This window comes from Mixophyes fleayi, chromosome 5 (genome assembly GCF_038048845.1).
Source record: "Mixophyes fleayi isolate aMixFle1 chromosome 5, aMixFle1.hap1, whole genome shotgun sequence".
NCBI classification, from domain to species: Eukaryota; Metazoa; Chordata; class Amphibia; order Anura; family Limnodynastidae; genus Mixophyes; species Mixophyes fleayi.
The window spans coordinates 32,840,944-32,858,673 of NC_134406.1; the positions used below are offsets into that span (position 1 = coordinate 32,840,944).

The 17,730-nt window shown below is 37.5% G+C and overlaps 1 protein-coding gene across 1 annotated transcript in view; it reads left to right on the top strand.

Moving 5' to 3' along the window:
- The first annotated feature begins 4,123 nt into the window (after positions 1-4,123).
- The window catches only part of MYO3A (myosin IIIA), a 159,429-nt gene continuing 145,822 nt past the window's right edge, over positions 4,124-17,730 (top strand). The window contains exons 1-2 of the mRNA XM_075211975.1: positions 4,124-4,498; positions 11,309-11,491. Of these exons, the coding sequence (XP_075068076.1) occupies positions 11,324-11,491 (168 nt within the window). The 5' untranslated portion in view covers positions 4,124-4,498; positions 11,309-11,323. The remainder of the gene's footprint in view (positions 4,499-11,308; positions 11,492-17,730) is intronic.

The window sequence follows — 17,730 nt, forward strand, 5'->3', positions numbered from 1 at the left end:
CTGAGTTGTACATACCTCTATTGGTTTAATTGCATAAGATAAGCTATTTTGCAATACTCAAGTGCACAGAAAAAGCTTGTATAAATCCATATCAAGTACTTCATTCAACATTGCAACTAGATTAGGTCAATTGATTAAACCAAACTGTGGCCCTCTATTTACATATTTTATTATCATTTCCAGGCAGACTACTGCAGGAAAGGCGACTCCCAAATATTTTTTCATAAAAATAAACAAAGGATTTGAAGGGGTTGCATTTATTTATTTATATTTGATAAATGCGACTATTGCTTTTATTAATAAGCCATTAATAAACTGTTTGTACACACCATAATACTGTATTAAAATGTGTTTTTATTACATTGGTTGTATACAAATACGGTAATTCCCCTTCAGCATTGACTGATATTACTGATGTCTGACGTTTACGTTTCATACGGTTCTATCAGTTGCACACACACACACACCTGGCATAAATGCTGTTCTCTTTTGGGCCAATTAAATTCAGCCGCGTAATTCCTAGAATTATTACAGTTACTACAGTAAAAGTGCGCAGTATGACCGTTAATACAATAAGTTCAATGCTGATTTTTGCTAGCTGTGAGCCCTCAAGGCGGTAATACTTTTAGCGGTAATACTTTTAGCTCCGTGTTATTCCTAAAATAAGGTGGCCAACTTAAATCGACCCTTTTTAGTTGTTTCAATTGTAAAATGTGTCCGACTCTACATCCTAAGACAACTACGCTTCTGCTTCAATGTGTCTTTTCCTACATGCACCAAAGGCGCATATGTATCCATCTCTATATGAGACCCATATTGTACTAATATAGAGACAGGTGCTTCAACATGACCACTTCTTGTTTAGCTAGTTGGCAGTGGCCTTGTTGGATGGTCTGTATAGCAGCAATCTGGCCTCTAACTTCTGTAGACCTGTTAAATATAAACTTTGTGCCACCTGCAATTATAAAATTGGGATAGAAATGACAGGGCAAATCAATGATCCAGTGGATCAGAACAAACTTATATACTTATATAGTTAGTCTATTTGCTGATAGAAAAAGAAAAATGCTAATTTTGGGAATTTTGAGACAGAATTCAGACAAATTAAAATCTGGGGGATTCATATATCTCTATTTATCACCCTTCTAATCACATTTTGCCATTCCCACAATTCATATCTACAATGTATTAATTTTGTTACACAGACTTTCCTGTTCTGCTGTGATCAATATATTATTGTATGGTTAAATCAGACAATGTTTTAACTGTACCATCTATGTAACTTATCCCAGTAATATAGGTGTCTGCACGCAATATTAGGTTACAGATTAAATAAAGCAGATAACTGTCTGTGATTAAAATTACACACTTGCCCTAAAGCAAGATACTCTGAATGGGATATTCTGAAACATAGGGCAGGTTTATTGATTTTGAAGCTCATTTCTATAGAACTTGTTTGTTATTATGCCACATTTAATCAGAGCCAACCGCGATTGTACCTATAATATGTGCAAGATTCACTGTTGTTTTTAAAGATATATAGGTAATGCACTGCCAATTCCAATTGCTAATTATACATGTATTAGAAGTCTTAGACAAAGTCTGTGACCATATCAACTCACTGCTAAAGATATTGTTTAGTACAAATCCATAGCTTAGGTCAGTTATGGGCAACCTTGTGTTCTTCGAGGGTACATTTGCCCTACAATTGGCCCTACAACCTGTTAAATTCATTTCTAGAATAAATGTATATTGTCCATTACAATTGTAGTTGTTGCAGCAAATAGAAGTTTACTTATTATATTTTTTAAGTTGCAGCTATTGTAAAATACACAGCACAGTTTCAAGACAACCTGTTTCTTAATTTTAATTTCAGAGCGAGAGACTGTTGAATGGTTGCAGGACAATTTATAAAGTTTAACAATGGTGGGTGTGTCTTCACAAAATTATGTCATCACAGAGGTCAAACAAGGAAGTTGGTTGAATCACTATTGCTTCATGGACTTTATCAAACCATCATTAGGGTCGTATAGAGGAAGGAGGGAGAGCACATTGCACTCCCTCTTCCCCCTTCTCCTTCTCCGTAATTTGGCATGACCTCTCCGCCTGTTGCCCACCACTGGTTTAGGTGCATTGGTTTAAAGGTAGATTTCAAGCATATACATCTGGGATGGGCAATAACCGTCCCTCCTACCTTTCATCTGTAGCCTCTGCTACTTCCTGCACTATGTCGCATCAATCCTGGAATTTTTAGGCATTAGGTTAGTACTGGATGGTCACTGGTTTACGCAGTGAGTGGAGGATTTTGAGGTGTGTTTTTTGTAGAGCCCCAATGAATTTGTTGGTTGTAGCTTGTAACACTGTTTATTAAATAAGCGCATGTTACGTTTTTTTTGCATTTCTTGATCAATCAGGCCCGAAGTGTTAGTTTTTATTGTGGCAATATTTTCCACCTTACACATAATATAGTGCAATAAAACACCAGACTTGTTCGACTGCAATTTCAAATTGATTGTGTGTTGCACCTTCATTTTCACACTGCATATAAAAATAACCCTTTTATTCATCCCCCTCTTGTGTATCAGTTTTTACCTTGGCTCAGAGTAAAAGACCGACACATTAGATGCATGTCTATTATTCTAATTGAAAGCCTTAATATTTTAGCAGGCAGTACCCAGGATTAGATTCCACTGCCTTACAAAGTGCACTACTGTACACTGTCTGCTGCATGGTCGCTGCTTCCAGATCATAACACAATACCTCTGACAATTTCCAGGACACTGAGTTATTGTCAAGTATTGTAACTTGTCAGCAAGTGCTTATCCTGTCTTTAGCATTGGAATGGAACCTGTACAAGACCAATTGTACCTCTGTCCCAAAAGTGTAACATATGTCGCAATTTCACAAAGCCATTATTTCCTTTCTCACATGTTGAACTAACCAGCATCAGAATCTTTAACCTGCTCGGCATAGGGGTCATTTAAAAATTAGGAATAATGTGGACGTGCAGCACAAATTCCATTTCTTCGTCTTTTGGGACATCATGTATCTATGGATTCCTTTGTCATGATATCAGTGGCTACAGGGTGAAGAATTTCCCTCTCACATCTTTGGCAGATTTCCCAACGGTCCCATTTTTGGCCCCCCAGTCAACATGTTTGCCCCGATTCCTGGGAAGTTTTGAGGTATGTCCCCACTCACCATAGTTGGTGCATGCATCAGTTGCAGTGATGCATGCACCAACTAATGTAAAATATGGACTTGTGGGCAGAGGCATGTGAATCACCCCTTATATGTCCTTTTTGGATAACTACGCACACGTCACTGCGCCGCGGGCTCCCAGCCTATCAGAGCCTGGGAGCAGAAGCATCTCGGAGGAAAAGGGGTCCAGTCGGTCACACTAAGGGACCTGGACAGTCTAGAGGGCAGAAAGTCTGTCCAGGCCCCCTTGTCTATCTGGGCCCCTCACAGCTGTACCAGCTGTACTGCCCTGATGGCGGTACGGCCCTGACTACACACACAAATACAACCAGATAAGCAGAGCCAGTGTGCAAACAGCTGACTCAGTCCTATAACATCTCATCAGTGCAAAATATGGGACAATAGCTTCTACATTATAGGTCTTGTCTATACAGAGCAACCATTAAGGTTAAGGCATAGTAGAATAAAATTAACAAGAACACTGTGTCACACAGGTAATCATATACATGGGAGCGCTGGCAAATTTTAGCCCAGGGGGCAAGACTTGACTCAGCAGCCTATTAGGAACATTTTAAAGGAAAATAAATGCAGATGGCCCAGTGACCCGGCCCAAGGTAGCCCCCTATGGACCAGCCCAGGGGGCAGATGCCCCCTGTCCCCCAGCCCAGCCTTCCTCTGATCATATATCAGTTACTATTATGCAAGTTTGACAAAATAAATGAATATAATCCAGCATTCAATGTGACAAATGATTAGTGATTGGAGCAGACTTGTTACAATCAGCAGAGAAAGTGTTAAGCATCCTGTGACAAATGAAATCCTCTTGTCAGCTGGGTGGAGATTTGCATTTACACCTTCTCTAAAGAACTCAGAGGGATTAACTATTTCTGGAAGTTTGAGTTTGTGTAAGTAGCCTGTGTGTAAAAGAATGTACAGTTGCTGATTCCTGTGTAATCTGGAAGCTAATCTAGGAAATACCTTAAGGTTCTGTTTACTTCCAAGAGATAGCAATTCCCTTTATTACAAGAGCTTTGTGCTGACCATTAAGCTGCTGCCTGTGCCATCCGAGACAAAGAAACAAAGGGGACAACATCTAGGGCAGCGTAGGTAAGGGAAGACTATCAGAGTTAAAATGACACCGCTTTGACAGTTTACTTTGGTCAATGGTGTGTTTAACTATAAAATATTAATGATCTGTACATCAGAGAATACGAACATAAAGAAAAATGACACTTGCTGTGTAGATGATGCTCAGGATCTGCTCCTGCTACACAGAGCCTCTCCTGCCTTGCTCTAGGTGAGTATTATTGATTCATAAATGCATTGAACCTAGCGCTAGTTTAATACTTCTGAAGTTCTAAGTGTAACATTATTAGTGTGCATTTCCATACTGTAAGTGTATTAAATGGCGATTAGGAGACGCAGACGACCCAAATGTTTAATCCCAATTCATTATGCATTCTTTTTAAGCACTGTATTAAGCCTGCATATATATTAGCTTGCCTCAAAAGCGGCTCAGGTGTCTGTGAATCATTGATTCTGTATGTTGTGGTTATCTACATACATGTTTCTTTTTTAGGCTAAAACAGAGAGCTGAACATGTATAAAAATTCTTATGCAGCTTATTGTAAATGATGCTGTAATTCATAGAAATCAATCATATTGTACCTGGCATTTCCTAGTACAGTTTAGAAAACGAAGGCAAGTATTTGCACTAAATTACAGCAGATCTTTGCACTTACCTGTGCACCAGTATTCAAATTTGTTCCCCAGAGAATGTTGCATGCGCTACAATTTTTTCTTTATTTTCACTATTTCTTATTTCTATCCTTATTACTACACTTGGTTATGCCAATATTGTTAATAGAGTGGAGAAAATGTATTAAAAACTGGTGCAAACTAATAGGGCGGTGATGCAATTTTTACAGAGTACTTTACAAAATCAAAACCAATGTTTTGTGGTAATGGGAAAGACCATTGCAAATAATATTTTTTCTTATTTTTGTAGCTGATATCTGCCAAACATATGTTTTAGTTTTGTGATATGTGAGTGAGGAGAAATATATAAATGTTATTTTGGAGAAAACTGTACTACCACCTAGGAAAATATTTTCCTAAAATGCTCTCTTTCCCAGCATATGGGAATGCTACATGCAGCCAGCTGGTCTGGTGATTCTGTAATAGAAAATCGACAAATCGTTAAACTCACCGGACCTAAGGCAAAAAATTGAGTACGTTTTCTCCTGGAGAAAACCATGCTACAATGCAAGGGGTTATTTTGCACATAAGGAAGATACTGAGTGTATCTAACGCACAAATACTTGATAGCTTTATTTGTATACTGAAATTCGAAGTTGATCTAGGACATGCCCTATCCCAATTATAAATATGCCCCCACATTTTAAATTTACCTCCCCCTCCAATGCAACATGGTTTTGCCTAGGGGAAAAGTTACTATTCTTTTTTGCTTTTCTTTCCTTAATGAATCAGGCCCACCATCTGTAAATGGCGGCAGGGAGGAGTGGGAGCAGCAGCATGAATCACAAGTCCTTGATCACTGTTTGTTATTTGTATTCCTGTTTCCACACCCCCTGGTTTATGTCCAGGCTCTGAAGGAGCCCTGGGAAAAACTGTTGGAATGAACAACACCTAAAGCTTTGCCTAGGGGTGGGACACGTTAGTAAAATCTTTTCTTACGTGGTGCATTGCTCCAAGGGTATATCACTTACAGCATTGTTTCTCAAATCAAGTCCCCAGAGTCCACTAACACTGCATGTTTTCCAGGTCTCCTCACAGAACCACAAGACAAACAATTAATGGCAACTGTGGATGCTTTGTTTTAAAATGTGCAGTTCCTGAGGAGCGGACTTGAGAAACACTGGTTTAGAGTACTTTAAAAGAATAGTCTTTGGAAAATTTGTGATATTAGGCCAGGGACAATTTTCACAACTTTAATGCAATACTTTAAAGAAGTAGATGTGCTCCACTGCACAAATGACAGTCTTCTTCTGATCTTCCCTGTCCCATGGCAATGTCGTTATTTATCCCAAATATATGTTATGTATATTTACATTTCAGTCAAGAGTTGCCAAGTGAAGTGTGAAGTTTTATACTAACTACTAACCCTGAAAACATTGTCCTTCTCTCAGACTCCCACATACAGTTTGTCTGTCTCCAACCCAGTGCCATGTACCACACATTCCACACACACCTTCCTCCAGTGTCCACTCAAATCTGCCCTTTGTTTTAGGTCAGAACATTAAACGCACAGATTGCAAAGTACTGAGTTAAGTAATCTGATTGGGTGGTAGTCAACCCATTGGATTGGGACTTGAGTTTAGCAGCACTATTGTTGTACATTTTAATACTGCACATAATTCCTTTCAAGGGACATACCCACAGTGCGGGCAGCCATTTTCTTTGATACACCAATAATCATGGGACTGTAGCATGTAAATTCAGTATTGAGCTATGTGACATCATTGAAGCATGAGCTACAGGGTGCCTCATACCTCAGTGATGATAATCATTCCCAGTATAGCCTGACTATTGGTCTTGCCCACACCATAGCTGCCAAGGCAGAAAAGGTCATTTGCAAACCAGAGGAGCAGCGCAAGAGTCCCACAAATGTTTTCGTGATGTGACAAAAATTAATTTGCAGAAACTTACGTATTTTCATGAAATTGCAATTATAGTATGATGGGCTGACCTGAGTGAATGGGAGGAAGGAAAGGTGAAAATTGCACATATTTAAATTCCTTGGTCCCTATGGGGGCAGACACCTCACCAAGTGGCACATAAATACATTCATGAAAGCCATATATAAAATAAAATTAAAATATTTGTCACTTGAAACAGAAACAGCCACGGTGTCACCTTATTGTTGAATGTTTAACCTAAATGAGTAGTGAATAGGGAAAATAAAACATTTAAATGAATAAGGAGATAGCTAATTGTTATAGTGCCCTTTAGTCCCACCCTCAGAACGACATTGGTCGCACATATCTGATGTGCAGGTTACTATTGATTTGCTCACTAGGGACAAACACTGGTGCATGCAGTAAATAAAAGTAGGGACATTTGTCCTTGTATAAATGCTCTGCACCGTTCACATCTTGTATGGTAGAGTAAACTTCAGGTACGTTTATAGGTAATTTCTCTAAATCAATGTAGCAGGAACCTATACAAGACTGTCATTTTGCATCTGTGCTACATATTAATCCTTTCCTTCAATGTAACCACGACAACCACATTATTCTCATTCTTGCCACTTTCATCCATGCAGGGTTGCCACCAGTACAAATGTAAGAGACAAGGCCCCCTCCTTCCCTCTCTCACCCCTCCCCTATTAAATCTGTATGGGCCCAGGGTTGGTGGGGCCCCATACTGCTGTACTCCCTATAACCTCCAGATGGCGCCCCTGCTCCCATGCCCCTCATCTCACATTGAGGCACTTCCCCACCACAGGCCCAAATAATTCATCTTGTATACATGGGGCCTAATTTTTACAAAAACGTAAAGACAAGACTTTTGCGTGCATACAAAAAAATGTGTCTGTATGCTTATATTTCTACAGCTGTATTTTGAGTTGCAAGTATCATAAGATACATGCAACTTTAAATCTAGCATATGGATATATATATTGCAAAGATCCAACTATCATCATTGTCAACTAGCAACCTTAATCAGGATTCTCGGACCCAACAAGTCTTACGCACGTTTCATTTTTATGTAGTGAAAATGGACTTATATCCAACTCTAGATCAGGCTCATAGTGTGAATTAATTGTGGCACCTACTGGCAATTCAATTCTGATTATCCGATTATTTGAAAGTAACTCGGGCACTTCTACTTGTGGGAAAAAGGGAGAATGGATTAAAGTAAATCTCTTTTAATTATATATATATATATATAGCTCATATTTTCTCTTGAATTTTCACCTTAAAATAACCTTATTTGAATTTGTTTACTAAGTTGCATGTAACCTCCTGTAACTTCTATTAAATATATAGATTTGTCTTTTCTGCATCCTTCTGTGTTTTTTAGACATGAATTTATATTATAAGGCAGGACTTTTTATTTGCAATCCAGTGGGTCAAGACGCAGTTAGAATGTTATATTTTCACTGAATACAGTTGTATGCAGAAACAGATTTGTGTTTGTCACAAAAAATAAACAATTGTACCTAATTATTAAGTTCATAAATTAGAGTAATCTTTAAATAGAAAATGTCTTCTAAACATATGCATTGGCTTAACATTAACAGGAAACTAGCTAATGAGAAGTGAAGTTGCTATAAGAGATTTTATATTTTGCATTTATAAAACAAAGCAATTCATTATTTCCATTATATGTGCAAAAATCGAGCCTAAGGGCTTCACAAGCCACAAAAAGTATGATTTAATAGCGTACATTAATTTTTCTAATCTCCTTTCATTATGATTCGTGTTATGTACTAATAAGATATTATCTAATAATTATCTGCTCAAATTTTTTCATCAAACTGCGATATGAGTACCAGGGCCGGATTAAGGGAATGGAGGCCCCTTGGCTAAGGGGGCCTCCATTCCCCCGTAAGCCCCCCCCCCGTGATCGGGGCTGATTGCACCCCCCCCCCCCCGTGATCGGAGCTGCCCTCGCGCGCCACCCCCGGCACTTACCTCCTTCTCCGGCGCGCTGTGCTCTCTTTACTGAGGAGATCTCGTGAGAGTGAGACTCACGAGATCTCCTCAGTAAGGAGACTACAGTGCGCCGGAGAAGGACTGCAGGGAAAGTGCCCCCCCCCCCCGACCGATCAATACTGCTGCTGAGCACTTTCAAGGGCCCCCTGGATGCCATAGGCCCCTGGGCTGTAGCCCAGTTAGCCCTATGGTTAATCCGGCCCTGATGAGTACCAGTACAAATGGAGTACCAGTTAGTATTATCTCGAATAGGCTGGAATAAGTGACATCCACTAATAGCATAATAACCTTATTAAAATTCATATTTTGCTTCCATGTTTCTTAGACATAATAACCTCTTTTGGAATTTCAATGTTCATGGGATTTATGTGCATTTAATCTACGTAACCATGTTTATATTCCTTTAATGTTTGGAGTAGCATGACATTAGTAGGTCCTAGTTAGAAATGAGTTAATTAATCTATTCAGGCAACATTCTAATTATCATCAATCATTTAACAGAACTACAGGGTGTTGGTTGAAAACCTTTGATTTGATTGGTTACATCAACCAACGGAATATTGTGTTATTCGATTAGAATTTAGCAATTGACTGCACATGATCCTATGTAAACATACATAAATATGATACATGAAAATGAATACAACATCCCAAACTGTTAACATTAGAATGCTAAGGTTCATAAAAACTAAGCAATGCAGAGTGTTGCAATCCAAAAGTGATTCAGGTGATCTAGTGAAAAATGAGTCCACAAATACTTATAAGTTCCAAAATCTGTAAAGAAACAACCTGTAAGAAAGAGATTTAACATAACAAACATTAAATTATAGAGAAAAAGGAGGACAACGCTTTCCCAATTCCTCTACATACTGTGTTAGGCTCATTTGTAAGATCAGTTTCGTTCTACCCTTATAATAATGCTATACTTTACATATTATTAACAGATTTGTTTAAATAATCATAAATATATCAATTCTGATATATGTAAAACACATACAGCAACAGCATGTAGCCAGGATCTAATAGCAACTTACACGTAACACTAAGCTTATAGTGTTAATGTGCAGGGGAGATACTTTAGACCCTTCCCTAATACTAAATAGCCTCCCAAAAATACATAAAAAGCATTAAGTTAAAAAAATGTTGCAAGTTATAAAGTATATTAGGAAAAAAGTAAAAACATTGTTGAAAAAAAGGAAAAAGTTGTTTTCTTCATATATTATTTTATGCACCTCATTTAGATATGATTTACATAGATCAAATTATACGACTGTGTTTTAGAAGAACAATGAATTGTTATGGCCAGTATTATATAATTGTATGAATTTAAATAAGGGTATATGAAATGGATTTTTTTAAAAATTGGGAAGAATCTGTTTATGTGAAGATTTAGAAAGGACAATTATTTTTGTTGGATATGTCTTAGCCCTTACTCCAAGGTTAGCAATACTTTACTAGTAATTTATGAAAGTAGAAAAGTGTGGGCTTGCACTACAAGTTCTGTCTGACTATGTTGGCTTTTATACAGGAAATCACTTTCCTAGGTACCTTTTGGCCATTTTAACTAAACACGTAGGGACACAAAAGTGTCACATTTAATAAAGACAGTATCGGTGTAAAATAAAACTTATGATTAATTTAAGTTATGTGAAGATAAACTGAGCAGTTAAAGCATAAAAGTTGAAATCAATGAAGCGGGTAGTTCTACACAGACCTATATATGGGGGCTCTTCCAAATTCTGGAATGAAGGCATGCTGTAGAGGTGCTCTCTGTTATTTCTGAGGAGGACAATTAGGGGTATTATTGCAAATAGAAATTTATTTTTAGAGTCTACAGTCCTGGGGATAAATGCTGAGAGATTTCCGGCGGGTTTGAAAAGTGGAGATGTTGCCTGTAGCAACCAATCATATTCTATCTAGCATTTTGTAGAATGTACTAAAGAAATGATAGCTAGAATCTGATTGTTTTTTTCAAAACTGCCGGAAAACTCTCAGCATGATACATTTACCCCCTGGTATACTCACTATCAGTACATTCACTTGACAGTTACACCCTCTGAATCTCATTCTAACTGTTTTTGGTGCACACCCTGTTTCTTCATGTCTTTTTGAGACTATGCTATTGTAAGGGGTCATGGGAGTTGCAGTCCAGCTTACATTATATCTATTTATCTATCTATCTAGTGTTCTGCCCAGAAACTTTTGCAGGCTGGGTGACATTAAGGAGTAGCCAGATGGAGCCAGTGTAATACTTCACAATAATAATAGTGAAATAGTGGAGGTTGTTGCCAACACTCCAATCTATCTGTCTGTCTATCTCTGTGTTTTCCTATCATGGACAATATATGACAATATCATGACAATGCACGCTTGGTTGTGCTGCAAGTATTTGACTGGTTAATCTGTTAATCTGTTTCTTATTTCAGGGTGATGCATTGAAAATGTTTTCATTGCGTGGAAAACCATTTGTATTTGATGGATTTCCTGACCCCTCTGACACTTGGGAAATAATTGAGACTATCGGAAAAGGAACATATGGTAAAGTTTTTAAAGTGATGAATAAGAAAAATGGAAGCAAAGCCGCGGTAAAAATCTTGGATCCATTTCATGTAAGTTATCTATAACTTTCAGCCATTGCTTTTATCTTGTAAATTTACCAATTCAACAATTTTTCAAGGGAAGAGGTAGATTTTCTTGTTTCTTTGGGGACATAATGGCAGACATTCAGGGAAATCTGTTTCACAAGTAACTGTAGAAAATGTGATGCTGTCCATAGCAATCAATCAGATGTTTGCTTTCATTTTCTAATCCTTATGACAGTGGATTCCAAACTTTTTCAGTTTAAGGCACCCTTAGGGTCTCCAAAATTTTTTCAAGGCACCCCTAAGCCAAAATATTTACCAAGTAGCCTCCCACCTTGCTTACCACTGGCCCTGGCCGAGGCACCCCTGTGAGATCACAAAGGCACCCCAGGGAGCCTAGGCACACAGTTTGGGAACCACTGCCTTATGAGAAAAATAACAATGAGAATCTAATTGGTTGCTATCAGCAATTCAACACTGTGTAATATCTCTAAAGAGCATATTTTTAATGTATTTTATTAATCATTTAAAGATTATTTGTTTACCAATCTTTCAAATAATCTGCAATATTTCAGACTCTTCCAACTCTGTAAAACATATTTGCACATATCGCCGTCCACCCAAGTGACTCTCCTCCCAGCACTTTACATGTTACCAGTCTGCTTAGTCCAGTTCTGTGGTTCTGTTCTTCTATACAGTATATAATTCTGGTTCTTGACTGTGCCAGGTACACAGGATTTATTTGGTTATTATATGTTAGTCTGACCCAGCTTTTCTGCTGACCAGCCACGCTTTCTTGCGACTGTGACCTTTGGCTCATTTTCTGACATTGTACCTGAGCTGTCTTGGCCTTTGGCTATGACTCCAACTACATTTGTGCATCATCCCTTGACATCTGGTCCTTCATGTGCAGGCAGTTGCTGAGCAGGGCTGCAACCTGTGAGTCTGCTCGGTAAAATCCATCACCTCCTTGTGGTGGTCCCTGCTAAAATCAGACACTCATTTCTATTCCGCACATCAGAAGAGCCAGAGCCAAATATTAGCAACTCCATGGGTCCACTCCCAAAAAGTGTCACATTTCACACAATATGTGGCACTATTGATGCTCTCTTCATAGCGTTTCCTATTATGAAAAAAGAAATAGCCACAAACAAGACAAATTTCCTTAACATCTGCAGCTCTTAAAATAAATGAATCATCTGCATAATGTAGAGGTAGTCATTTTGTAAGTGGAACCAATAATTATGATAATTTATCTTATCAATTCACTAGGAACCAGTATCATTTGTTCTTTGTAAGTTGAGAGGCTGAATATTGGTCCAGCTAATAAAAGAACTGCCTCCAAAGTGCTTAAGCAGCATTTTCAGGAATGTACATTACTACAAATAATTTCTTACAGGAACCACAATTTCCTGTTTTACCCATTTAATGCACCAACAACACTTGTTATGAGCAGTTCAAGGTTAATTTGAGGCATCTGAGTTTTCCATATCCAAATGAAGCCTCAGATTGACTTGGAATTGCCACCACTCCTTGGATCAAAACATCATGGTTCTCAGGTGGAGATGTGGTTGCTGCTAGCCCGACTCGAGTCTCTGAGCATAATGTTCAGAATAACAACTATAGAAACCCATGCAAGGTCACATGGTATTATTGGAGGAAGCAGTGAGACTCTTCAGACAGAGACAGCTGTTTTCACTGTTAGAGCTATGAGGGAAACCCTGTCTAGCAGCACAGGACAGCAGTCTGTAGAGAGGTTTCAGCAAGGCAGGTAAGTGTGTATTTTATTCTCTATGTATTTATTGTAGTCATTATCATGTGTTGAGTGGTCCAATTTTTGTATGGTTTGCCATGCCCTTGGGCTGTGTGTTAGCTTTGTCATCGATCTGTGTTGTACAATCCTGGGTATTTCAGGGTTTCAGTCTGCATTCATTTAGTGTTTGTGTATATTGTCATAACCTTTATATGCTGTAATGGTGAGATCATTTGATTTGCAATAACCTGACTATGGGGATTTTCATGATATTAGTGATATCATTTGATTTGAAATACCTGTGGTGGATTATAATAATGCTACGCAGTGCAGTGTAATATTTGTGAGCTATTCTATATTGTAATGATAATGTCTTTATATTAAATATCTGTGCATATGTAATGGTGATTATTGGATTATTTGTGATTATTGGCATATATGTAATGATGATGATGTCATTTGACTTGCAATAACTACATAAGTAATGCTTAATATTGGGATATTTGTGATGATGCAAATGTAATTTGATTTGGTATACTTGTGCTTGTGAATTGCTGGTAATTGGGATATTTCTGGTGAAGAAGATTACACATAGAGAGAAACAAACGTGTCCGGGCTGCAATGTGTGAATCGGAAATGCTGGGTCACAGATGAACATGCAGAGGAACCCTACACTGACTGGCGATACAGTATGAGTCCTCTTACTGCTGCCAGCCATTATTGCGGATGAACTGAGCATTGCCCATCTGCCCCAGTGAAATCTTATTGTTAAATTGGGCAATAAACAGTGATAGAAAAACTTCCATAACACAAGTTGTTTATAAATACAACTATTCACATCACACATGTATTATATGATGATCCGCAAGCATTGTGCTAATTTTTTCTCTGTCTCATAACTAAAAAACAATATTTAAACTTAGTTTCTCTGGTTACTCGCTGGTATTAGTAAAATGCTAGTAACAGTGCATATAAAACATGATAATGGGTGACAAGTGGTGGTAACCATTGTTTGTTCTTGTTGCTGGGAATTTCAATGTAGAACACGAGTAAATGGAGCCGACCACATCTAAAAGTCCCTGCCACATCACCACAGCTCCTAACAGTAGATGCAAATGCATGGGAAAATGGATGTTTGGCATTTGGAGCCAATAAGCTCCATGTCCATACCCATTTAGATGTTTTACTAACATTAGATAATCATATTAAAAGCATGATTTTTAACTTCAGTGGATAAGTGTCTATTAAAGTGAATAACTGGGCTATCCAGTCTATGGGTTGATGTAAAAAAATGTTAAAGATTTTTTTTTAAGCAAAGTTTACATTTGAGTAAATAGTGACTGTTGCCTGGCCATATTATCAGCAACCTTCTAAAAAAAAATATTTTTTTAAAACTATCATGCAGCTGGTTATATTGTCTTTTAGATCATGAATTAAAGTAGGCTAGTTCTTGGAAACACATAATCAGAAAATGAGCCAGTCCAGTGGTTCCCAAACTGTGAGCCGTGGCTCCCTGTGGTGCACACTCACAATGTTGTCATAACCTTAATTGTTAACTATTCAGTTTCTTTAGTGTTTGATCTCGGTATCTTCTTATTGGATAACAGTGAAGAGGTTAGATACGTGATTCAATAGGTCACTATGCTGCACGATGATATTTGCGAGCCTCCTCTGTGGTCATTTTCTGAAAAAATGGTTCAGACTCTTTTGATATAGCAGATAGCTGCAGATAAGAGAGATTGTGATTACTATCCAAGCTCATAGTGAAACAACTTCCAGCACAAATAATTGTTATTTTCACAGAAATTTTGTCTTAATATTGCTATTTGTGGTTTAAAGCATATCTGCTACAAAGAAGACCATTTAGTTCGAGGAAAGATAGATAAAACATGTTCTGATTGTATGTTCAGGAACTGGTGATATTGCATCTTGGCTCTGATGCTTAGGATTATCTCAATAATGTTGCAAAAAGAGATAAAGCAATATTTGACTTTGTACAGCTGCACAACTGCAAATGTAAGCATTAAGTGATTAATTTAGTTTGCAATACATATTATTAAAAGCACAATTAAGAGAAATACGCCTTTACAATCCACCCTCTGATAGCCGAACTATCACACTTCAATCTCTGCATCGTCACTATCTTCTTCACTGTCTACTTGAGATTGCACTTTACTTCTCAAGGTTCTAATTCCTTCAGTAGTATGTTTAACTGTACCTTTAATCCATTTACAACAACATGTCCACAAGTTGGTAAATAACCAAAAAGTATGTAACATCAATAAGCAATAATTTTGATAAAGATTTAAACAAATTACCAAGCCAGGATGAAATGCCAGATAACCAAGGATTTAAGTATGACCACCAGTCATCATTTTCTGTTTTGGGTCAGAATATTGTGTTCTAACATCCTCATTTGTGTTATAAGCTTCATGTATTGATTTATGATTTCCTCAGAAATATTTGTTTCATTCAATAAGTATGTGAAACAATGTGTGCCAAAAATTGGTTCTAGGGTTACTCAATAGCCTCCAGATTGGGCAAACTAATGACCAATTACCAGTCTATGTTGAATTAACAGGTTTTTATAGCCTGCAGTTCTCTTCCTATATATCTAAAAGATGTATCATATATTTAAGTGATGTTCTCTAAAAGTGAGCTCAATCCTTAATGACTGCAATATTTTCTACATAACCTCCATGTTCTATGAAGAACCAATTTCCTTATTACATACCAATTTGTTGGCTGGGGATTTGTCATACGAATGTTCATACTTGGTATTTATGATTTTTATGTCACTCTTGTGTATTCTATTTTTCCAACTAGTGAATTAAAGAAGATATTTCAAATCATTGTAGATCATTATGTAAATATCTGGCATTAATACACCAATAAAACAGATACCTTGTGAATTTTGTGGCAACCATTTAAATGTTCTTCTTCCAAAAGTATAGAGTATACAGAGGTGGGATTGGGTATACTCATTGGTTATCCTCCAAACACTAGAGGCTGTATCATCTTGTATCACAAAGTGAGGACTAAGTAATAGGCTAATTACATTCCTTCTATCTAGTTTTGATATATCTATCAGATCATAAACAATGGATTGCTCAGGGGTAAGTGCAAAAGTGTAGCACACCTGAAAAAACTTACTTCCTTCACAATGTGTTATATTGAGTCCCAAAATATTTATCCAGGCATTTGTGATATTCAATATTTCAAGTTTGACCATACAAATTATATAATAGTTTATTTTCTTTTCCATAGCAATTTAATGTAAGGGATTTCAACTCTTGGATCATAACACATGGCTCTAATTTGGGCATAGGTTCCATTGGATAAATTACCTTGATACCTTGATAATTACCTGGCACTGTAGGAGTACACCCATTACCTTCCAATTCCTTTGTGCTATTTGAATGCGTCAACTGTTGGAGAAGGTAAGGGCATAAATAAGGAGCACCACGATAAGAGAGAGAGAACAAACAAAAGGGTTATCATCTTGTCTATAGTCCGTGTTCTTAGTTGTCACTGCTCTAGAGGTTGTTCCCATTTTCCTCTTTGCCCATACCAGGCCATACATCTCTTTCAATAAGCTTGCCTCTTTGTGAGTTTTATGGAACGCCTCTAGTTCCAAAAATGTGTTGATGTCAAGTGACTCAGTACTGTCCATTAAAGGTGGATTTGATATTTTCTTTGCATATTCCAATTTACCTTTTTACAGTGGGATGCGTGCTTCTAAGTGTCCTTTTCTGCAACCTTTAGAGAAGTAGTAAATGTCAGCAGAACCTGGTAAGGTCCTTCCCATCAATCTGTGGAAGAACCCAAACATAAAAACTTTCTTATGATAGCACAGTCTCCTGCTTCAATATCATGAGAGTTTTTTTTTGGAAAAAGCATCTGCATCATCTCTCTCTGTAGGGCTATAAGTTGTTTGCTCATATTAACAAGATATTTAACAGTTTCAATTTTAAAGGGTCTTGTGGTGAAACCATCCCATTTGGCTGTTGACAAATAGTACATCAAAAGGTGAAAGGTTCAAAAGAGGTTTAAAGGTGGTCCTCATACTGTGCAAAATTAATGGCAAAGCTTCTGGCCATTCCATACCACCATTAATATACCCAGCTTATTTTTATGGCACCATTATATATTTCAACTTTACTACTAGATTGGGGTCTGTAATTTTATTTTAATGCCTATTAGTTCACACATAATTTGAAAAACATCTCCAGCTAAATGTGTACTCCTATCACTTTCAATTATTTAAGGAATACCATACCTACACACAAACTGAACAATTTTCTTGGCTACAAAAGCAGCTGTACAAGAAGCAGCATAGTAAGCTTCAGACCACTCTGAGAATACATCATTATAAACTAGTACATATTGCAGTTTCTGCACTTTTTTAACTGTACAAAGTCAACCTGTAGTATCTGGAAGGGACCAACTGTAGGAGGTATGTGTGAGGGCTCTGTTTGTATAGCTTTTCCTGGGTTTTCTCAGGCAGCTTGCT